The sequence below is a fragment of the Urocitellus parryii genome, chromosome 3 (genome assembly GCF_045843805.1).
Source record: "Urocitellus parryii isolate mUroPar1 chromosome 3, mUroPar1.hap1, whole genome shotgun sequence".
Lineage (NCBI taxonomy): Eukaryota > Metazoa > Chordata > Mammalia > Rodentia > Sciuridae > Urocitellus > Urocitellus parryii.
This window is the reverse complement of record NC_135533.1, coordinates 143,645,312-143,669,878: the sequence shown is the minus strand read 5'-3', so window position 1 is coordinate 143,669,878 and position 24,567 is coordinate 143,645,312. Positions and strand designations below refer to the sequence as shown.

The following is a 24,567-nucleotide window of genomic DNA, read 5'->3' as shown; positions in this document are numbered from 1 at the left end:
TATTACCTTTATTTTTCTTTAAGTTTTTTTCAGTTGTAGATGGACACAATACCTATATTTTATTTGTTCATTTTTATATGGTGCTGGGTATGGAACCCAGTGTCTCACACATGCTAGCAAGTACATCCCCAGCCCCTCCCCTATTACTCTTAAAACACAGAACCCAAGTACTTCCTTTCTACTGAGTGTTGGAATCTTCTTTGCCCTATGAGCAGATGCCAGAGTTAGGGCACCTCTCCAAGTCTTGAAGATGGAGCCCCTGGCTATGAATTATTTCTGTGTTGCTGAACTGATTTTAAGTCACAGTTCATTTTACTCCATAAAACTATTACTAATAGCAATTTACTACAGGCAGATGGAAGAGATGGATGGAAAGCGGCCCTGTTTCCAAGGCAAATATGATGTATGTAATCAAGGCATATAGGAGAAAGTACATTTTTCCCACAGCAGCGGTTAGGTTCAAGTACCTGAGCGCGAACTGTGCACGCAAAGCCCCACATAGCTTTATCAGGAGTGTTGTGTTCACGGCCACTTCTCATTTCAAAGGAGAAGGTGACTGTATCTCCTTCCACCTTAAAATTTAAGGGGGGAAAATACACTTTAAAAACAAGACATATAACTTTCAAGAGAGCAATGAATGTTAGAGATTTACTTTCCAAAGGACCACAGAAATGTCTCACTCCTTTTCTCACTTGCTTTTTGATTCAAATTTCATTCCCTCTCATTTAGACGTCAACCTTTTAAGTGTCCCTTCTGACCAAGCAGCCTTAGGGACAAGGCATCTGTGAAATGGGCTATGACTGCCCAACAGTAGGCTCAGAGTAAAGATTAGTCAAATCTTGAGCATAATCCTAATGAGTTTCTCATATTTCTATTCTTTCTGCTCTCTTTTTGCCTCTTCCCCACTTCACTGGGTCAAGAAGGCAGGCAGATGACAAGCTCTCCTGAAGAACTCTGTGGTGGGAGGCCTGGCTCTGTGATAGGGAACCAGTTCCATAAGTAAGGAGCAGAGGCAGTGAATTAGAGAGCAACCACGAAGGGTGCTGATCCGGATTTGAGTGCAACCAGACTACATCCTGGAGATCATCAGCTGTCTCTGGCTGAGTTACAAGGGTACATAATATTTGTCAATAAGGGATTAGAAACAGACTTGGGAGACATTTTGGGGTTTGATGGACTTCTGAGTTCATATTCACATTCTAGGCACATACTAATAAGTAATTCAAGGGCCCAGATTACAAAGCATGGCCCTAATCGCATCAATTTGAGAATGGGCCATTATTTTTCTCCAAAGGCCCTAATTCGTTTGAAAACATTAACTCTACACTTTTAAACTGCAGTGGCCTGTGGTTCTGGCTACTCAGCATCAGGAAGTCTGGGGAACTAGCAGACCTTTTAATGAACATGGAAGAAAATGCCATGACAACCTCCATCCATGGAGAGATCTGAGGAAGGGATCCCAGCTCTGGAGTGGACAGGGATCTGATATCCTATAAGTGAAAGGAGGATCATTCTGAAGGGAAATGGATGAGTTGACAGGTTTGGCAAGGTCCCACCTCAACAAAAGTCCCCATGACAAATGTGTTCTAGGACTATAGTTGGCATTTGGGTCCCTGAGGAACTTAGGTTCACTTTTCTTTTCGAGAAAGTGACCATAACTGGATACCATACCTTCACCAAGTCCTTCGGCCAACCAGTTCCTAAGACACTACGGCTGCCATATCCCAGAGTATTGCCTCCATATTCAGCAACCTTCCTACTGTTTGTGTTAGGCCCCGCATATATCACCAACTTCAAAACAGAAAATAGACTGTTAGACTGTAAAAGAAAAACAAAAACAACATCTACAAATAAAAAGGCTGCAAAAAATATTTGTTTAAAAACACATTTATAAACCAGGCACTGGTGTCATAATATAACTAATATTTCCTGATTTTTTTGGCTATAACTGATACTACTGTCAAAGCAGTCAGTCATTGGTATTACAGGAAAATCACAGAGAAATAACAATGATTAACATAAAAATATACTTTTTTATATTATCACACTTTAATTGGCTTGGGAATCTCCATTAAAATATTAAATTTTTTTATCCATATACATTTTTCAAATGCTATTTTTAATCCTAATTATTAATATATAACTCATTAATAATAGGTACAGTTTGACCCCTTAAGACCTCCCCAAAATTAATAAACTGAGCAAATACAGATGGAAAGATGATAATATCTAACATAACAACAAAATAAAAACATTAAAAAAATCAATGAATACATAGGATTTTAAAAAATGCAACATATTGAAAATAAGCCATATATAATTAGAATGCTGCTTAATGGCATAAAAGGAAAATGACACAAATTTGGGCCAGAAACGGGGCTGCTGCTTCTTAGGTCAGCTTACATGTGTCAAAGACTTTTTTTCCTTACAGGCTGCACATTAATGTCCAGCTGGCTGACTTCCTAATCTGGAGGAGAAACTCTGATAGCTCATTTGGCATTGCAACAATTCCACAGGAGAAACAAAGCTCTGGCTTCTGTCAACACCAAGCCCTGTCCCCACAGTACACTCTGATTACCTACACTGCACCCAGGTTTGTATCTAAAAGCTGCGTCTTTAGCCCTGGATGTTTATCGTTTTGTGATTTCTTACCCTTTTGCTGACCCCAGCCAGGGACCTCTAGAAAAGTAAATGTACTTTTTACCCATGTAGTAAGCCTTTCGTGCTCCATCACTAACACTAATGTCCACTGCGGGCATGAATTAGCGCACATCAGAAGATGCAAACTACTATTTTTAAAGGAGAAACAAAATGACACCAACTAAAATGGCAACCTCTTCCATTTGCACTTTAAATAATCACTTCACTTAAACCTAGGAAATGGGGGTAGCTAACGGCAGGAGCCAGGAAGCAGGCTAGACTGATGCTAGGGGATATGTATTTTGAAAGGTCCACCAAAACCCATGTTCTTGCTTCTTGCTCCCAGCTAAGGTGAATTCTGGAGAGAAGTCTTAAACTCCTCCAGACATCTGGGACTCCTGACTATACTAAAAGGTAGTGGGGAATCAATAATCCCAGTCATGTGTTTTACCACTTCAAGGCAAGTATAGTTAGGAAAGCCTTTATTTAACCTAAAAACCTCCCCTGGTGGAATTTAAGACCACATGTCCTCTCTGAATTCACAGAGGACAGAGATGACACACAGCTAACCAGCTACATAAAAATAGCGTGTAGACAGTTATTTTGTGTGTACAAAGCTATTAATCATCTAGTTGCTCTTTCATATTATCTTAGTTTCATTAGCCTTTCCTCAGAAGTTCAACATGATTTATAAATAAACAATTATCAATAGAAGAAAATACCCCTAATGCAATTCCTATTCTTTGCAACAGTAAAACCACCAAGTTGGACTACTCTTCTGCAAAATCTATGTGGGCTCTGAAGTAATAGCAAAGAAGAACAAAAATGTAAATACACATAAAAGAAAGCTTTAATACATCTGATTCCCTTCCACCTTTTCCAAAAAGATGCATGAGAAGCCCCAAGAATGGGGCAGTAAGACCTTTCCAGATGAATGACCATAAGGTATCTATAGGAATCCCAAGCACAGAGGGAAGGCAGGAAGTCAGCAGAATAAAAGGAAATTTCCCTTTGACTCAGAGTGAAGCTTCCGAAAGCTTACAAAGGTATGCTTTCAACTTGCCATTAAAACACTGTTGTTAGGCTGCAGAGGTGATGGCGCTTAAGTCCCTCAATCACTACCCTTCAAGGCATTATTTTAGGAAAGTCTTCCTAAAAGATATCTGGAGACAGAAATAAGTCAGGAATGGTGACCAGCAGCAAAGAAAAATAAGAAGCATCTAAAAAAAAAAATCAGCTTAGGCAGAAGCAACAAGAACCCAATGCTTGCTTACTTTGTCATAGTCATATTGTGAAGAGCATCTGCTATCAAATCTCAGATACAGGCAGCGAGCTCCTGGGATATGGACAGTTTCTTTAAACTTGTAGTTGTCTCTGACAGGGTGTACTGTTTCCACGGTTTTCCCAGCAGCCCAGGGGGCGGGAATCTTTAGGCCAGTGAGGAAGCCTGGCTCCTCTTTTTCTTCCAGCATTCTAAAACCAGAGGAGGAGAAAGTGGCTTAGCTTAGCAGCAAAGAAAATAATAACAAGATGGAAATGCAACAGAAACAAGTTCAGTAAATGCGCTTAAATTTCCCACAGAGTGCACTATAACACATTGTAACTTTTTGGGGGGTTGGGGCTTACCAAGGATTGAATCCAGGAGCACTGTACCACTGAATCACATCCCCAGCCCTTTTATTCTTTATTTTGAGACAGGTCTTGCTAAGTTGCTTAGGGTCTTGTTAAGTTGTTGAGGCTGGCTTTGATCTTGGAATTCTCCTGTCTCAGTCTCCCAAGACACTGGGATAATAAGTGTGTGCCATAGCCCTTGGCACATTGTGACTTTTAAATACTAGCAATAAGAAGTATTTAAACATTTCTTGTATTTGAGGGGTCTCTCCCCCTTGCTACTGTTAGATGCTGTATACTCACAAAGTAATATATAAATTTAGAATATATAAACTTAGAATACTATTTTATTTTTAAAGACTAAGTCCCATTGATACCCAGTAGAAGACCTCACTAACTCTCATTTACTCAGGGGAAAAAACAGACACTGTTAAAAACCTTTTAGGTTTGGCCATTTTCCAAATCCTTTGAAATTGCCTTTTGTTCATTTCTACATGCCAACTATTGAAAATCCATGAGTCTATGGGACTCCTGTTCACCGTGATTGCTGTTACAGAAAGGAATCTTCGAGAACCCTTTTTCCTACTATCACTGAACTCTCAAGGTCTTTAGAGTGTGAGCTCATGGAACACAAACTCCTAAGTCCTAAATTTGGCTGCCAAGGAATTATTCTCTTACTCTCTTTCAACTCTGTAGGTGGAGCCGAAGAGCTGTATTGTCTAATATAGTAGGTGTTAGTCACATGCAGCCATTTAAGTTTAAATTAAGGAAGATGTCAAATTCACATCCCTGGTCACACTGGCCATAGTGCAAGTGCTCCCTGACTACATGTGGCAAGGTGTTGGAAAGCACAGATAAAAGTTTTCATAATTGTAAAACTGGAAACAACTTGAGGTTCAATAGGATAGCACACTGTTCTTGAGAAACAGGGCAAATCCTTCCTTTCTGATCAATTACTTTTACAGACAGCTTTAGTGAAACATAAATATGTTTCATAGATACTTGCATCTGACTTGGTAAGTTTGGACATTTGCATACAACCACGAAGTTTCCTTCTTCTCTTTGTAATCCTGCTACTCCTTCCTTGAGGCAATCATATTTCTGTCATGACTGGTTTGTAGATTCTAGAACTTTATATAAATGGAATCTCATAGTGTTAAAAGTTTGGATCAAGAATGTCCCCTAAAGGCATGGTCTCCAGCTGGTGGCACTAGGAAGAGGTGGTGGAAACATCAAGAGGTGTGGCCTAGTTAGAGAATGTAGGTAACTGAGGGCAGGTCCTTGAAGGGTATATCCTGTCCTTGGCCCCTTCTCTCACTTTGCTTTCTGGCTGCCATGAGGTGAGCAGCTTTACTCTGCCATACCTCCTAGCCGGGATACTCTGCCTCTGCCTCACCACAGCTCCAGAAACAACAAAGCCATGTGCACCGACACTGTAAGCCAAAATAAATTTTTTCTCCCTGAAGTTATTCTGCTGAAATCTATTTTTTTTTTTTTTTGCCACACTGACAGAAAGCTAACTAACACATATAATATGTGACCTGGGAAAATCTTGCTTCTTTCATTGAGCTAAGTATTCTGAGATTCACTTACAAATGCACCTATATTCACATGTTGCATGTATCAAGAGCTCATGTCTTTTATTGCTCAGTAGGAGTCCACTGTATGTATATGTCACAATTCGTTTATCCATTCACCTACTGATGGACATTTGGTGTTTCCAGTCACGAATTATTCTAACTAAAGCTTTTATAAACCTTCATGTCGAATCTTCTAATAACCTATTCTTTTTTTTCTCTTGCATGCATACCTAAAAGCAGAACAGCTGGGTCACATGGCAGGTGTATATTTAATTTTTTTAAGAAACTTCCAGCTGGGCATAGTGGCTCTTACCTGTAGTCCCAGCTATTTATGAGGTTGAGGTGACAGTATTATTTGAGCCTAGGAATTGGGGGCCAATCTAAGCAACATAGTGCCACCCTGTCTTTAAAACACACACACACACACACAATGCAAAACAACCCCTGCCAAAATGTTTGCCTAAATCATAATATTTTACATCCTCATCATTAGGGTATGAGATTTTTGGGCCAGTTTTGAATTTATCTCTTAATTCATGGGAAAACTTATTCTAACTTGTTTCTATAATTCTATAAATTAATTCTATCTGTAAAATTTTGACCCTGTATCTTTTTCCTTTTTTCAGATAATCTTTGCTAAAAATTACTGTTGTAAAAGGAGTACAAGGCTTTCACCAGAAAAAAAAAAAAAAGCAGCAGTCCCATTACCTTTCATCGGGGAACAGCCTACACTTCTGGTCGGATGTGCCACATGGGAAGCAGCCCACTTCAGCAAACACTGGACACTGAGTTTTTAGCAGCAAAGCCGTCTGCAACATAAAACCATGGGTGCATCTATAAGTGCTTATTGTCAGTCACCTGGATGGTACTAGAGACAGACAGAATTTCCGCTTGAATCACCTTTTTGCAATCCCTGTCTGCTTTCCTTCACTAAGAAATGCGTTGCTACTGAGGCCACTGAACACCATTTTATTTAACACATTGATAATGGTTACTCTTAGATGGCGAGGAATAAATGTAGTAGTAGGTTTCAGTTGTGTTGTACATTAGCCTTTTTATAGCCTATTGACAACAAAAACTTGCTGAAAGACTACAGTCAGTAATTTAATCCAAAAACAATAAAATGTGTTCCCTTAACACTCTAGCTTGTTTTTAGAGCAGGATGTTTTTCTTGGTTTCTGAATGGCATAATTATGTTTGTTGTGTCTCCTGCGCCATGATGCAGGCTGGCTGGAGAGTAGGTCAGTGGGGTGCTGGGGGTCCCACCTGGCTGGTGTAGAGCACCAGCTGTACCAGCTGAGGCATCAGGGCGTCGGCCATGGTCAAGGTCTGCAGATTGGGGTGCATCAGGGAGGTCAGTAACACTGGGAGAAGGTGACCGAGCATAGTGGCCTTGGTAACTTGTTCCAAGCCTTTTAACCTACAAAAAGTTCAAGAAAACACACAGCCTAAGCAATGCCTGAGCATGTAGAGAAATCCCTGATATCATCGGTATCTGACAAATTCTTTTAATCATGTCTCCTTGAACTAGCGAAATCGTTCTGGCAATTCAGTCCTCAAATTTCCTACCTTCTACCACTAAGGGAGAGGGGAAGAACAGAGAGTTATTAATAGATTGCACTTTCAACCTGTGATTTGGCCAAAAAATTTAGGCAAGGCATTTCATAGCACCTTCAGAGCATTTTACAAATGGATTCTAAAATGCAAATGCCTGCTCTAGGTGGTTACTAGCTCGAAAGTTCTTGGCCTCTGTGGCTGCCGGCTATAGGCTGCTTAGTGCACTGAGATTCTGAAAAGGATAAAGTGAATGGCCACAATACTGCTTCACCTGCCTTTGCTGTGAAAGCCGTTCCTGGCCTCGAGTAATTGAGGCTCATGTGGGCCAATGCTTTTTATTGTGGTAAAACACACATATAATTTACTATCATTAAGTATACATTTTAGTCTTATTAATTAATGTGCAATCATCACTACCAGCACTGTAAAGAAAAACTCTATGCCCATTAGGCAATATCCCCCACCAACAGTCACCATTCTACTTGCTGTTTCTGTGAGTTTTTTTAATTAAAAAAATTTTTTTTAATTTGTTGTTTTTATGATTTTGACAACTCTAACTAGGATGACTCAGTAGATTTTTAACTTCTCTTTAAAATCACATTCTGAATATTCCCATCCTCTGCTAGGAATTAAAGTATGCAGGTCCCCCAAAGAAAGAAATAGGTCATGTAAATTCTCCAAGCTAAGAGGACATTGGTGTTGAACACAGAAGTAGACCTCATGTCTCCAGGCTACATATTTTAATAAGCCTCAAGGCAACACCTATCTGATTATATTGGTCTCAGCCCCCAACTCCCATTTACTCTCTGGAAGTTGGTGAAAACCAAGGATGTGGGAACCGACAAAAGTACTGAAACAAAAGTTACACTGCAGGATTGTTTTAGATCAATCTCTCTAACATTCATATGTTCAAAAAACATAGTACGCAACTCATTTGTAATAGCAAATGATAGCAGGAATTTTAATGTGAAGTGCTAAGAAAGGGACTTGTTTCTGTGAAGGGAAGGTTACTCCCTATATTGGTCACTCCTATATTTGAAGAAATCAACTTTCAGTAAAGTCTTGAGATATCATGTTAACATCATCTTTTGTACAGTAGCTGATTATCTGTATCACTAAGCCACTTCTCCTCCTGAAAGTAAGTGGGTGTGGCACCAAGCTAGACAATTATAAGAAAGGCCAATTGGGGAGTGATGATAGAAGTTCCAAAAATCAGAGTGGAGGGCCCTGGAATGTGGCTGATGGCCTAATCTTACCTAAAAGCATTCTAAAGACTTGAATGGCATTTGGCTTTGAAACAGTTGCTGTTTCAATCTATTCTCTCAAAAATGCCTCTATATTGAATAAACATTTGATGTTCCATTCTAAAAAGGTTTCACTTTTATAAGCAGATTTTTCTTCCTAAAGAGCAGCAAGTCAGTTTCCAATCCATTTCCTCACCTCTGCTCCCGATCTGCTATGTCACTGTTTATGAGGGCAGTGGTGACCTGCTGTAGCATTTCCAACACTTCATCACATCCAGTCAGGATTTGGGTGGCAAGAGCCAAAATACTGACTTTTAGCTCCTAGGTAGAAAACATCATAATATTATTTTTAAGGTCTGTGATGAACAGTCCCTCACAATGACAACATGAAATGATGTATTTAATGATGCATTTTCAAATGAAATGATGAGGTGGCCAAAATAAGCCCAAAGCAGTAAGTTCCTCTGGGATGGCCAGTAGCAATTAATTTGGAAGGCTAAGGTCTGGAGTGCGGACAGAAATATGCAGTATCTCACAGGGAGCACACTGCGTGCCTAGGAGAAAAGGCCTAGCTCCCATCCCATCCAGCACAAGAGAGCGCCTGGTGGCCAGCCCAGAAACTCCAGGTGGAAGATTGCCTTGGGTGGTATGAGGATAGCTAAAGAGAAAAACAGAACAGTAAAAGGCGCATGTATAGGCGGTGGATAAAATGAGACAAAAACACAACATTCTGAAAAAGTACAAGTGACCTTTCACTTAATATTTTAAACCTATTATGCTTAAAATTCAGCAAGTTAAAAAATTCAGTTAAAGCAGCAGGTGCTTATGGGCTATTAAACATTAAAAATTAAGAATTCCTGGGAATACCAATGAGTGATTTAAGAAACACTAGTTAATATCATAGAAATGTTTACAAATATTTTCTATTAAAAAATACGACCAAACTAACTTTAGGTGACATCTATGTGTTCTCACATTTTTCCCTGAAATACTAGACAATTGAACCTATTCTACCTTTACTAAGAATCTATATTTCTCTCCATGGTTTAATTAAGGATTTATGAAATTTAGCCTTTCAAATAGGAAAAAAAACACCCATTTTTTTGTTGTTGGGATTTCCTAGGGTCTTTTTTGTATTATTATAATAACTTTTATCTTTAAAACAAAAGGAATTCTGACCTGTAGAATGAGCTGAACTGTGCTTGAAGTCACACTCATAGTATCAGTGATTATCTAACAACCAGGCAAGAAAATTTAAATAAATAGTATCAATAATTCAAATTAAAAATTCATGCATGTCCACTGTTTAAAAACTGGTCATAGGAGACAAACTCGTGAATGCAAACTAGCACATCTGGTTTATACAATACATGTGCATAAAGGACTAAGAAAGAGCAAACTGCCACAGTTTATTTGGCTTCCTCAGGAGATTTTCCAGTGTGTTCAAGTCAACAGTGTAAAGAATGAAGTTCTCATTGATTTCTCTAATTTTCCCACAGAGATGAAATTTGTATAATGCAAACAACCACCTTGGATATCTGTCAAAGTTATAACCACTGCTAGAAAAAAGTCTTTGGACTGCTATAAATTTTTGTCCTGTAGGAACAGATAATCAAGTTTACATAGAAGCTGACCTAAATTAACAACAAAATGAAATTAACTATATAGGTTTAGAAATTAAATTATTTAATACAATATTGAAATAAAATTATCACCTTTTAAAGTTATCTGGGTTGAAACTATAATAATCCATTCAAAATATCAAAACTGTTTAAAATGTTATGCTATCAGATTTTTATATATACATATATATGTACGTATGTGTTTATGTGTGTGCATGTATGTATGTGCGTGTAGATGTACATAAACATATATATATATATCTATATATCTTGCAGGTGTGATGAGATCACTTGTGAGTGCCATATTTTACAGTTCCTAAAAGATGAAAATAAACGAAGGCACGAAAAGACTGACAGGAGCACATGGATGACACATTATGAAAGTGTCACAAATATGGTAATTACTGTGCAATGACATAAAGATCTATGAAATGAGTGGCCTAATACCTCTCACAAGAATATAGGTTACATGGTGAATTCTGACATCATAATACACAGAGATTTAGCTGAGTAAGCTGTGCTTCACATACTGGGTAGAAAGCATTGTTAAAATCAAGCTTGGTGTTTACCTGTACCTTCAATGTCTCTCCCTGCAAGGAGTTGTCACTGTCATCGTTCTCATCAGGTTTAATCAAAATAGTGTTACTGAGAAGGTGATTCTGAACTGCCATCAGATAGCGCAGGCAGGAGGATGCAGCCTTTAATACAAACAAGGGCATTTAAATGATCTAACCCTACTCAAAGAAGGGATCATGTAATCCTCATGTTTTCAAAAGATTTTGACAAGAGAAACAAAAAGAGAAAGTATAGAAAACAGACCAAGTTAGTTTCTCAAGTGATTTGCATACACATGGCTTTCAATGACAGACTTGGACACATTTACTGTTTGTCTTCTGTTGCACAATCCTCACTAGTCATTCAAACAAATCTTTCCTCTTGTATAAGTATTTTCTTTTTTCCCCATCCCCATCTCCCATAGAAGACTCTATACAAACCCTTAAAAACCTTTTAGTTCCTATCAGTCTCTGCAAAACACTAATAGTTTAGAAAACAATGCTAAACTACTGAGGAAGGGGGACCCTCATTAGATAAAAGAAAAACCCCCAAATTCAGTCAAACAGTTTATTGCATCAAGCCATAAATTGTAATGAAGTCTTAGTAAAAAGCACTTCAAGTGGATTTTTCTAAGTCTATAGTTCTAGCATAAGAACAATCATTCACTGACTTTCATAAATTATTTTCAGTCTATCTTTGTAAAGTGACTGTGTGTCCACACACACACCTCTCAGTAGAATAAAATGAAAACAGGGACATTTGATATAATTGTGCTTTCAGTAAATACATTTTTACTTACAGGCACAGTTGAAAGGAGCTTTTGAAAATCATCTTTAGAGACAGTTTGGCACTTGGTGATTAAAATACAGGATTCTCGTACAACAATCTTCAGAATGTAGTGTAAAAGTTCATCATTTAGTCTTTAAAATGCAGGAGAAATGTAACAATAAAATGTTGATGGTTTATTAGTAAAAGGATAACTTTTATATAATTGGTCTGAGATAACAAATACAAGATACAAAATTAATTGACTCTACAAGCAACTCATCTTATTAAATAACAATGCTAGCAACTAGGTAATATCTAAGCCAAACATAGCAAAATGGTACCCAATCACCTAATCAAAGTATTTTATAAATAGCACAGAAAAATGACATCTCATTCCCTCTCCCCAGCTCTAACACACATAGCTTCTTTCATAGTTCATCAATTTGCACTGCTTCTCTACTAAGATTTTTGGAATGAGTTCCACTCGTATTTTTATTAAGTACTTTCCCTGAGCCCAAATTACTTTACTAATATAACTTACATGTCCTATTATCAGTTCTTAGGACAACTGTAGAATTTGTTATCTTTCAATTGATCCAGTCTTTTCAGGTTTAACATGGTAATGACCCCATTAGCTATAACTAGAGACAAACACTGATCAAACACATTTAAATTAAGTATTCAGAAGAACACAAAGAAGAGACTAGCAGAATAACATAACTGGTGTCACCTGTAATGATCATCTTCATCACTGCCAAATCGGTTGTTTTGAAGCTGTTCAGCTAAATTGGTTAGGATCACATCTCGAAGCTGGGACAGTCCACTGTTTCTCTCTCCTAACACACAACAAAACTCCATAAAGTACCCTGATAAACAGCACTTAGAAAACTGATGTTATTTTTTAAAAGTTTTTAAACAAAGTATAAGTCAACCACCAAGGGGCACCAGGTATGGCAGATACATATAAAACAACAGAGGCAAAACTACATTGCAACCAACTGGAAACTGTTTCTAGCCAGAGCTTCTTGATTTAAGTGTGACTACCTTCTTGATCTATCATGAAGTGTGATTTGTAATTCCTCCAATTAATTTTGCTTTTAAATGCATAGTATCTTTAACATACCTTTGTTATTGTTGTTCAGTCCAACTTGAAAAGTTGGATTTAATGTGTGAAAAAATAGTTAGAAATCACCCCAAAATCATTATTTTTAATTGGTAAATATCTACAGCCTGATATATGAAGTTAAGCCTTGGAAATAGATGGGCTTATAAAGCTTAAAAATACATAAAACATGATTTCTGCATTCAGTCTGGCTAAGGTGTTGGTATCTATGCAAATACATTTTTAAAATATGATAACAGATAAGAAATAAGAATCTATTATCTTATCATCCAGTTGTTTCCTTATGGATAAAAAAGAATAGTTGTTCAAGGATAATTTAACAGATAATTCTCACCTTCTGTTAAGACCAACTTAAGTAAGTTATTGATTTCAGTTTCGCCTGGGTACAAGATATTTAAACCAGAGCTGAAATGACAGAAAAGTCAAAAAGTTTTTAAAAGAATGTTTAGAATCTCTAAATATTAAATTTTTTCTTTTTATTAAAGGTGACAGTTTGATTACATAAAACTGAGGGCTGGGGATGTAGCTTGGTGGCACAACACTTGCTTTGCATGAGTGAAGCCTAGGGTCTGATCCCTAGACCACAAAAGAAAAAAAGAAAAAATATCCTGATTATATATATCTGAAGTAAGCATTTTTAATTATTTTTAATTTTCATTACTAAAACAGCATTTGAACCTAAATTCACTGTCATGATTTAGTCCAATCTCTTCCCTGAAAAACAGGATCCCTCTCCTCCTTCTGTCTATGAATTACTAACATGATAACTTGTGTGAGGTGCCATGCAGAACTGGTAAGTGATGAAAAGTCAGTACACTTGAGCCAGTTATAGAACAGATTGTGTCTCGAGTGCCCCTTCTCCCCATCACTCAAGAAAAGGATTCTTGGTTTTTCCAAAAAGGCTGGAAGCATAGAATGACAAATAGTATAAGAATTTTTCCTTATTCTTTTTTTATTGAAGTTTGACATGAAGTACACATATTTAAAGTGCACAATTTAATAACTCGCATGCATATATACCTATAGAACCACCCTAAATAAAGACAGTGAATATACCCATCACCTCTACAACCTTCCTCATGGCTCCAGATGTTTTTCTTTTTTTTTGTACTGGGGACTTATCGCAAAGGGCACTTAACCACTGAGTCACATTCTCAGCCCTTTTTTATTTTGAGCCAGGATCTTGCTAAGTTGCTTAGGGCCTCACCAAGTTGCTGAGGCTGGTCTTGAAGTGATGATCCTCTTGCCTTAGCCTCCTGAGCTGCAGGGATTACAGGCATGTGGCACTGTGCCCAATATGGCACCAGATTTCAAATACTGATTTAATGCTCAACAGAAAACAATCTGAAATATAATCTACTGTGGAAGAAAAAGAATTCCTTGCCCTCTGTGCTCACCCCTACCATATGACTCTTTCAAATCAACCACTCAGTTCTCTCTTGGTTACTAAACCAGACTTGGTGACATTAAGGCTACCCTCTTAGATAAAAAGTTCACCAAAAAAAAAAAAAAAAGGTTAAATGACAATAGAAAATGGTCAATAAATTCACAAGATTTTAATCAGGTTAATAAAGGTCAACATGGTTGATATAACTTACAACAGGCCTTCTCTTATGAGAACCTCACAAACCTAGACAATAGATGTTTTTATTTGTTTTGTCCACTTTGAGTCAAGGTTGCCAAAGCTGGCCTTGAACTTGTGATTCTCCTGCCTCAGTCTCCTGAGTTGCTGGGATTGCAGGGGTACACCAACTCATCTAGCTAGTAGGTACTTGGGGGGGGGCAGGGGGTACCAGGGATTGAATTTAGGGGCACTTAGCCACATCCCCAGGATTATTGTGTATTTTATTTAGAGACAGGATCTCACTGAGTTGCTTAGCAACTCACCTTTGCTGAGGCTGGCTTTGAACTCACGATCCTCCTGCCTCAGCCTAGGGAGCTGCTGGGATTATAGGCCTGTGCCACTGGACCCCACAATGGGTACTATTTTTAAACCCGTTGAATAGCTGAGAAAATGGAAGCTTCAAACCAAGGTCTCAGTGAGTAAGGGGTGGAGAAAAGACTAGAACCTAGGGTTGCTGGTTGCCAAAGCTACTCCTAACCACACTGCAACACTTCCAATGAGAACGTCTGATTGCAACACACTGTCCACTAACAGGGATTTTGTTTTCATTTTAAGGTTCAAAAGGTGGGATGAAGAAATGTAGGTGCACAGTTGCCTTTGGCCCAGAAGGACTAGCTCAAATCCCTATCTATATATCATTCCCAATGCACCAAGACTGGGCTGCTAACAGCTTGCAGGAAAGAATGCAAAGCCTTGCAGGAGGATAATTTTACAGAGAGCACTAAGAAAAGGATTTGCTGTTTACCTGATGGCAAGACAGACTTCCTTCTGAATTTCAGGACAGATTTGATCTTTTGGTGCCATCAACAACTGCCATAGAAGAAGTCCTGACCGTCGAATGATGTCTCGGTTCCTTTCAGTTTGTGGGCTGAAGAAAAATTTAAACACCACCTACAGAAACAGAAGGGGTATGTCTAAAAGTGCTCATTCTACTGGGGATAAAATTATTCTCCTGAAGAAATCACATTTAGATACTCTTATAAGTAGACAACTGGGTAGATTATTAACTGCTATCTCTTGTGTAAAGGTATAATTATAGTAAATATTTTACATATATTAATTGCAATAAGCTAAATATAGCAATATTCTGTTAATTGCAGTGAAATGAATATGATTCTAATTATATGACTAAAAAGTGGCAAACAGGAATGTTATTGAATTCTTACTCTGGTAGAAATTAGCTGGCTAAAGCTGAGGTTTGTGTTTTTTTCTCTACCACTTTCTTACCTCACATCAGTGTTATTTACCTGAAAGACAACGAGAATGCAGCGTATGATACAGGTATCTCCGTTAACCATGGCCTTCTCCATGATGTCACAAATGCTGCTCAGATGGTGGGCTTCAATTGGATGCTGCTTGCCCAAGACACTTGTGATGGGAAGATTGGGGTTGGTGGCCAAGAGATTGAGCTGGTGTATGCACATGGCACCAACGTGGTGCAGTAACTGGTTTATAACCTCATTTGTGGTTATAGCCTCTTCTAGAAGAGAAGATGGAGACTCGGTGAGGAAAGATGTACTATAGATGGCCCCTGAGGAACAGAGCATGCGTGTACATCAATCAGGAAAGACTACTTGGCTCCTGTCTCTTCCACTGCTGCTGGAGAACAGAGTGTTCCACCACAGAGTGCAGGGGTGAAAACACTTGGGAATTTCAATTCTTTAAGAACAGAAGTAGTTACCATTCACTGAGCCTGTTTTTTTTATGCTGAGCAATGAGCTAAATGCTTTTTATACATTACCTTACAACATAGTTACAAATAAGTGAAAAAATAAAATTTCAGTCTGAGCATATGAGAGAATGGGAATCCATATACCAATATATGAAAGACTTCTAGGTACAAATTTTGAGAAAAAGAGAAATAGGGAGTTTGTTTTGACATGTTTAGATGGAAATGCTTACTAGATGACCAAGTAAAGGTGAATGCGTAGTCTGGAGTGTAGGCGAGAGACTTGGGAGCCACTAATAAATAGGTGACTCTCTCTTCTTTTGCTATTTTTTGTTTGGTTGGTTTGTTGGTTTTTTGGTTTGTTTGTTTGTTTGTTTGTTTTTTGGTGGGAGGGGGGACAGCTTTCTGAAGATATAATTTGAATACCATAAAACACAATTCAAAATTAAAAAAAATTTTTTTTGTTGTAGATGGACACAATACCTTTATTTTATTTATTCATTTTTATGTGGTACTGAGGATCAAACCCAATGCCCTACATATGCAAGGCAGGCGCTCTGCCACTGAGCCACAACCCCTGCCCTTAAATATTTATTAATTATGGTAATGATTAGGATATTTGTCCACAAATTCTCTGATAATATTCTTTCTAGGAGGTGGACCTTAGTTCCTCTTCCCTTGAGAGTGGTCTGGACTTAAAAACTTGCTTCTAATAATGCATATGGAAAGTGAAAAGCAGTAACTTCACAGTGGAAGAGCCTGGTAGACATTACTTAAACAAAAGGATCAATTTTATTTTTTGCAGTGCTGGGGATACAACCCAAGGCTTCACACGTGCTAGGCATGAGCTCTACCACTGAGCTACAGCCCCAGCTCCAGGTGATCAATTTAAAAATCACTAGTAATAAATCAAGTAAACATGTATTCTGGAATATAATGTAACGTGAAGAGGGCATCAGCTCTGTTGTAATTCTTCCCCAATATCCACAACCTCAGTTTAATCATGAGAAAACATCAGACAAACCCAAACTGATATGCATTCTTTGTTCCAAGTTTTCTGATTATTTTTCCCACCAACTCAAATCTGTTGCTGAGCTACTCTAATGAATGTCTCTTTACTTTTTAAATCCAGAATTTCCATTTTCTTCTTTTTTCTTTTTGATTTTGTTTGGTTTTTGTTTGTTTGTTTGTTTTTGATGTTGGAAATTAACCCCTAAGCTAGGCAAGTGCTCCACCACGGAGCTACATTTCCAGTCCTAAATAATTTCTTTATTGAAGTTTTCTGCTTGTTCAATCTTTTCAGACATGGTTCCCTTCAGTTCTTCAGACATATTATGTATTATGGCTGCTTAACAACTACATGTGCTAAGTACAATATGCATTTCCCTGCAGTGTATGTTTACTGATTTCTCTGCTTGAGTCGTTTTTGAAAGCCTTCTTTCTTTTTTTCATTTATTTTTATTATCTTATTTATTTATTTATTTAGGTTCTAGGGATTGAAACCAAGGCTTCGTGCATGCTCAGTATGTGCTCTATCACTGATTACATCTTCAGCCCTTGTTTTGAATTTTAAGTCTAGCTTCCCAGGGGATATCCCTGTTCATTGTCAACCAACAATTAGTACCGTGAGCCTTGAGCCAGTAACACTTCCATCCTGAATGGAGCTATGTATTTTGCAAGAAGGCATCAAAGTTCAGGCCTTGTTACACTCCATCCAGTTTCTACTTTCTGCTGGGACATCTCACATCTCTGTATATCTATGTAGGCTCATGTTGAGCAGAGACGTCTGAACAGTTGGGCCTCTCCCAGCCCTCTTCTGTGTAGATGTGCAAGGAGCTTGTCAAGGTCCCCAAACCTCACTACTAAATTTCTAGCTAGCATGCTGATCTGCTGCTTGTGCTAACCAGGGTCATAATTTAAGCTGAGCCACTGGCCTTCTCTGTGTGTCACCAAAGCTACCACTACTACTGGTGTGAGATTTTCTCCGCTCTGCTCCAAATCAAGTCAGCCCCTCTGGCAGCAAAACTGCTGCTTTTCACAGTCTGCCTCTTCCCCCAGGACTGCTGTGCTGAACAAACTTGAATGCGGGATGGGAGCAGTTCCAGCTAAGATCACCACAGGACTGGAGCCACTTCTCAATTTGGTGTGTCTTTGACCAATTTCCAGAGTCTGGTTATTTTTAACAAATTTGTCTGTTTTAGGATTGCTTTATGGGGAATGAAACTGCTGAGCTCTTCATTCTTCCACACCAATCTAGCTGACTTTAAAGTCACAAGATTTTAAGTGAATATTAAGAATTTTAAGAAACAAAGATCCTTCATTGGTAAATCTAAGTTTAGGTATGAATAAGTTGTTATCAATGTAAAGCATTATAACAGCATATAATTCCAAGCCAAATACAATAATAAACTCTTACACTAAAGTTCTGACAATGGAGGGACATATGGATTTCTCTTTGAAAAATTCTATGGACTACTTCAATACCTCTATTTATTTACATACTTATTTAAGCATAAACCAACCTTTCAGGATCAAGATAACAAAGGATTGTGGGTTCCTAAGTTCCAAGGGGAGGCTGGGATGCATTTGTCGGTGCTCCATGTCCCTACCTACTTAGGTGCTGCTGCAGTCTGTGGGTGGGATCTTAGTGCAGGACCAAGAGTGCGCCTCACCTTTAGGCTCAGTGATGATGTGGCTGACTCCCAGCCTCTGGCACACATAATGGAAGGCTTGATTCCCAGGATTACACCACTGATCGATGTAATCATTTGAGCATGTCCACAGCATGTTGTTCACTGTATCATAACAGGCGCCTGTGGAGTACAGACATTATTTAGCTGTTGTGTAGCCAGCTGCCTGTACACATGTTTCTTACAAGCACTGCTAAAGGATGGAAGGGTAAGGATTCTAATGCTGACAACCACATCTCTGCTCTCACAGATTTCCTTGGCAAAGTGCTAGACTGGGACTCAGCAAGAGGCCAGGATTTAATTTTCAGTTTTGCTTAACTCCTATGTGAGAAGGAATAAGTCTTGCAAAGCATATAGTTCTTAGCAACTGATTTACATGTGACCTACTTCCAAAAAGGGTTTAAGTGGCTTACATTAAAAACCTAGGTAAAAAGAGGACCAACTAACAATACATACAACAAAAAGCCTTAGTAATTAAGCCTAAAACTTAGACATGAGCTTCCTAGGAGCCAAACAAAGAAAATAATGCAACATATTACATCACGTTCGTTCTCTACTAAGCATATTCTTCACAGGAACTTTTTTATGGCAGAAACTTTGAGAATTTGTTGTAGGCATCATCATAGGACCTAAGAGACAGTATTTTCAATAGCAGTTTATGCAGAGAATTTTACACATGGCAATTTCTTGTATTAATTCCTCAAATTAAAGAGTAGTATTAAAATTCTTTTCAGAAAAACTAGAATGCCACAGGAATTGACAAGATATTTCCAAATTGCAGAACCTTTGAATTTTCTAAGGAAACATGTGCATTTATTTCTTACCCAATCCTGGTACAAGAGCACCACGCCCCAGTGAACTTCCAGCAGCATCTATGAGATCCGCACGACTTGTGAACTGACCATCCGAAATATTATATACCAAGCTGGAGGCTAGGACTTTGGAAACAAACAGTAAGCTATTTAATGAGCCTAAAGACTACTTTTCAAAGATTGTAAGAGTTTGCAGATGAAGTGTCCCCCAAAGACCCATGTGTTGAAGTCTTAGCCCCACAGGTGGAGCTTGTAGGAAATGACTGGATCCTGAGGGCTTCTGACCACACCAGTGGATTCATCCACTGATGACTGAATGAACTACTGGGAGGTGGTAGAAACTGAACATAGTGGGGTACAGCGAGGAAGAAAGTCAGTGGGGGTATACCCTTGGGAACTTTATCTTGTCTCTAGTCCCTTTCTGACTGCTTCCTGGCTACAATGAGCTGAGTTCTTTCCTCTGCCATGCCCTTCCACCAAGATGTTCTACTTCAACTCAGACCCAAAGCAATGGAGCCATTTAATCATGGACTAGAGCCCCTGAAATGGTGAATCAAAGTAGACCTTTCCTCCGTAAAGTTGTCTATGTCATGGCAATGAAATGCTAATACAAAGCCTTTTATTAAAATCACACCTTTTTTGTTGTTTTCTACTGGTGATAACAATGAGGAGGCAGAAAATATGCAAGACCACTAAAATAAACTATCACCACAATATCTTCATACATTTAAAATTCATTTGGGCATGGTGCACACCTAGTAATGGTCCTGAGTACTGGGGAGGATGGAGAGGACCACAATTTTGAGGCCAACTTGTAGCCTTTCTCAAAATAAGATCAGAAAGGCTAGGGATGGGGCTGGGGATGTGGCTCAAGCGGTAGCGCGCTCGTCTGGCGTGCGTGCGGCCCGGGTTCGATCCTCAGCACCACATACAAACAAAGATGTTGTGTCTGCCGAGAACTAAAAAATAAATATTAAAAAAATTCTCTCTCTCTCTCTCTCTCTCTCTCTCCCTCTCCCTCTCTCCCTCTATCACTCTCTCTTTAAAAAAAAAAAAAGAAAAGAAAGGCTAGGGATGCTACTCTGTGGTAGAGCACCTTCCTAGCCTACTGAAGGCCCTGGGTTCAGTCCCCAAAACCACAAAAAAAAACAAACAAAAATTTATAATGAAATGTTTTTTAAAGTGTTTTTAAAATAGTAACTACTTCATGAAAGTTTTTTCAACATGGATTATCAAAAGGGTAACTGCACGAGTGGTTATGATTATTAACCTCACAAGGCAGCAACATTCACAAGAAGCTTCACTTTTAAGTTGGTGCTCAGTAATGGCGGGTAGACATACAATGGCTCAACTGCTCTCCTTCAAAGTCAGATTTTGACACTAGCAGGCACTTAAGCCTCTACCCTTAACACAGGGTGGAGGACTGTTGGAAAGCAATGGCTTCAGGTTTTTGGGTTTGAATACCAGCTCTACCATTTCTGGGTGACCCTGGGAAAGTTACTGAACCTCTCAGGGTCCTCATCTATAAAGTGGAGATAACAATAAAAGTAACTACTTGACACTGACTGTGAAGATGAGTTTAAAACATGAAACCTATGTGTAAGTTACTAGTAGTGACATCCTGTTTTCTTCCCTATTTTAGAACATAAAATTCTGGCACTGTGTCTCTTGAATGTGTTTCTTCTTCTTGTTCCCATCACCTTAGTGATCTAGATCCTCATCCATCTGATTTGAGTCATACCCTAATCTATACTCTTTCTTCTCTATTTTCTACTATTCCACCCTGCACACCAACAAAATTATCTTCCCCCAAATCTCTTTTTCATTGTGCATATTTGCTTTCCCTCCACTTGACCACTTCTATGAGTAATACCTGTTCTCCATGCTTGACACTCAAGACCTCAGGGAGTCTTTCCTTCCTGTCCCACTCCACCATGATCCCTTCTTTGATTCTGCAGCATGTACATCTGCTCCCCATGCTTTGAGCAGTGAGACAGCACCATCTACCGTCTTCTAGTTGTTTCACACATCTCTACGATTTCTCCTGACTAGACTAGGAGCTCCTAAAGGCAAACACCAGTTCTTCCTTGTACTGAGCAGCTCTCACAATAACCAATGTGGAACATGGCAGAGGGAAATTTAAGCATCTACCCATTTGTTGGACTAAAACAGAATCACTGTGTCAACTATACCCTCCTGAAAAAACATGGCACCATTTAGACCTGCTTTAATCAAGTGGGGCCAATTTCAATAGAATGAAAAAACATGCTAAGGAGACTAAAAAAGTTTAATAGGATTAATGGCCAGCAGAAAGACAAATAGCCCAATTTAAAAATGGACAAAGCATTTGAATAGATATTCCTCCAAAGAAGACACACATAGCTGGGAGCAGTGGCGCACACCTACAATCCCAGCGGCTCTGGAACTGATCATGAGTTCAAAGCCAGCCTCAGCAACTTAGCAAGACCCTGTCTCAAAATAAAATATTTTAAAACGGGCTGGGGATTATACTCAGTAATCAAGCACCCATGGTTTCAATCCCAGGTACCAAAATAAATTTTTTTTTAAAAAGAAGATATTCAAATGGCCAATAAGCATATGAAAGATGTCTAGAATAAGCAGGTGTGGGGCATCAGGCACTCTGCATGCACAAGGCTCAATCCCCAGCACCAAAAATAAATAAGTAAATAAAAACATATTTATAATAAGCTTAAACATTAGATATTTAAAATTTTCTCCTGACTTATAATGACATTGATAATTATTATTTTGTGTTATCAGAGAGTTATTGCAAAAAAAGTGTTTAACAGAGTAGTTTAAACTAATTAATAAGAAAGTCTTAAATTTCAGAGTTTGAGATAAATCAGGGAACGTGTCATAAATGAAATTCACTTACTTTTTAAAGATGACAAGCCACTTGTTCCACCAAAAAGAGAACGAGTGGCTGAGCTGCCTGATCCCCCTGGAGGTGGGACCAGCATGACCAGGTATGTGCCACAGGTATAAATGGGTGTCTTCCGGAGCATTTTCAGAGGTAGCCCACAGCTAGTATTTGCTGGAGAAGAAAATGAAAATGCTGAGTAAAAATACCTGACACAGATTAATTTGATTATGAGACCAGATTAGCATATAATGGAGGATCCCCAAACAAAAACAAAGATATACCTAAACTTACTAATGAAAAAAATAATTATTTTCTTGCTTCAGAGTCTGACCAAGACTTCTATTATATGGTATAACCATTTCCTTCTTTTTTTAATATTCAATTTTTATTTATCAAAAAAAAATGAGTGAGGAAGTTCTTCCAGATGGTGTACATCTTGTTCTTCAAATTTTGACTTTAAGATTATTAATGTCAATTAATGATTTTTGCCTGAATCAGTTTTTATTGTAATTACTGAAAAATTATTTAATTACTAAGTTTATTTTCTTTGTCTCAAAGTCTGATGAACTCCAAAGCCAGGCTGGATCTGAAGGACTGTGCGGGGCCTTTGGTGCCTATCTCTGCCTCCTGAAGTCCTGTTTATAATCTTTTATCATCTCCAGAAGGCTTGGCTTAAAGTCCCATCAGGAGGGGACACTCCCAGAAAGACTTAAAAGCCTTAGGGACCAGAGTGATGATATCAAATATGCTGGATTTGTCTCTATGTTCACCATGTTCTAACTTGAGTTGCTGGCCAACTGGTGCCACTGGACTTTTCTGTTGAATAAGCCAGAAGGATCCAATTCTTCCTCAGTAGTAATTTCCAAGTGCATCTCCTTGCACCTTGGTGATGACTGCTGACTCTCAGTAGGTCACTGATACAGGTGGCAGGACATCTGGCCAAATTGAGTTCAGAGTTAAGTTCTGCTTCTGGCCTGAATAAGACACTGTTCCACATACATATTTCAGAATACAAGATTCCTACCTTGCTCTTGGGGATCAGCCTTGCTTCTGTCTTCTCTTAAACACTTTTAAACTCCACACAGATGGTTAACAGGAACTGAGAGAGGGCAGAGGATGAAGCATACTGGCAATGTGTCTAGCAGGTAGAACCAGAACTAATTCTGCCCTACTTCCACTAATGCCAAAGTACTTTTCAGTTTGAGAAGGAAATTGGTTACCAGCAACAATGTTACCATTATAGTTTGGATCTGAAAGTTTCCCCAAATGCTCTGTGTTGAAGGCTGGGTCCTGCAGTAGTGTTCAGAGGTGGGGTTTTTGGGAAGTGACTGGATCACAAGGGCTCAAGTTGGTGCCGTTTTATGTGTCTTCTATACCTTGATCTGTGACAGAGACCTTGTCCCTGAAGCTGTTGGAAGGATTCATCAGGTTCTCTTTTTCTATGCACACTAGGTCTATTTTGAAACCAAGCTGGACTCTGGTCTCAGGAAGGCTGATTTCCTTAGCAAGCTGTTCTCTGGAATGAATCCCAGGGTAGGGGTTGTCCGTGAAGGCCTTGATGAGGGTGAGCAGCTGAGGGGCTGTAGGTGGCACAACACTGTCTGACCTCTGAATCTGTTCCCAAAGGTGATCTCACCCAGAGCCTTGGCTTGATTCCAAAGTCTCCTTAAGTTCTGGCATTATCTGGAATCAGTGCCTAGCTCTGTGACTCTGAAACCAAATCTGGATTCTTGCCTCTTCAGTGCTAACTTCCAAAACATACTTTTGTTTGGTAGTGTAACTTGGGTGCGGCTTTTGGTTAGAGGTGTTGATAAGAATTTTCAGCAGCTCTTCAATGAATTTGGTGCAAATGTGCCTACAATTCATATGCACAGGCATGAAGAGCTATCTTGCTCCAGTTGGAAAAGTTCTGATGTCTAGGCATCCATCTAAGAGCTGTTATGACCATTTCTTAAAGGTGTTCCCAATATTCAATTCCTTCCTGATTCTAAAAATCCTTTCAAAAGAATGAATCCTCACATGGATTAAATCTCAAAATAAGAATCCTACTTGTGTTCTCCTGAGGAAACTAATACTCTACTAAATATTCTTTTTCTTTTCATTTTACATAGAACAAATTCTTGATATATTTGTGATATTATATTGCATATTAACATGTTAGTCTCCCTCTCCCGAGGCTTGAACCCAG

At 38.7% G+C, this 24,567-nt stretch overlaps 1 protein-coding gene across 3 annotated transcripts in view; it reads right to left on the bottom strand.

Moving 5' to 3' along the window:
* Window positions 1–24,567, bottom strand: part of Hectd4 (HECT domain E3 ubiquitin protein ligase 4) — a 178,055-nt gene that overhangs the window by 72,932 nt on the left and 80,556 nt on the right. Inside the window, exons 9-23 of one of the 3 annotated variants that reach the window (XM_077796126.1) lie at window positions 22,392–22,550; window positions 19,508–19,621; window positions 18,666–18,806; window positions 15,572–15,804; window positions 15,070–15,215; window positions 13,035–13,105; window positions 12,308–12,413; window positions 11,609–11,729; window positions 10,824–10,952; window positions 8,829–8,953; window positions 7,098–7,251; window positions 6,540–6,640; window positions 3,915–4,113; window positions 1,672–1,818; window positions 468–572 (exon numbers count right to left, since the gene is read on the bottom strand). In XM_077796126.1, coding sequence (XP_077652252.1) covers window positions 468–572; window positions 1,672–1,818; window positions 3,915–4,113; window positions 6,540–6,640; window positions 7,098–7,251; window positions 8,829–8,953; window positions 10,824–10,952; window positions 11,609–11,729; window positions 12,308–12,413; window positions 13,035–13,105; window positions 15,070–15,215; window positions 15,572–15,804; window positions 18,666–18,806; window positions 19,508–19,621; window positions 22,392–22,550 — 2,051 coding nt within the window. The remainder of the gene's footprint in view (window positions 1–467; window positions 573–1,671; window positions 1,819–3,914; window positions 4,114–6,539; window positions 6,641–7,097; window positions 7,252–8,828; window positions 8,954–10,823; window positions 10,953–11,608; window positions 11,730–12,307; window positions 12,414–13,034; window positions 13,106–15,069; window positions 15,216–15,571; window positions 15,805–18,665; window positions 18,807–19,507; window positions 19,622–22,391; window positions 22,551–24,567) is intronic. The other 2 variants (XM_077796127.1, XM_077796128.1) reach the window with 2 other exon arrangements.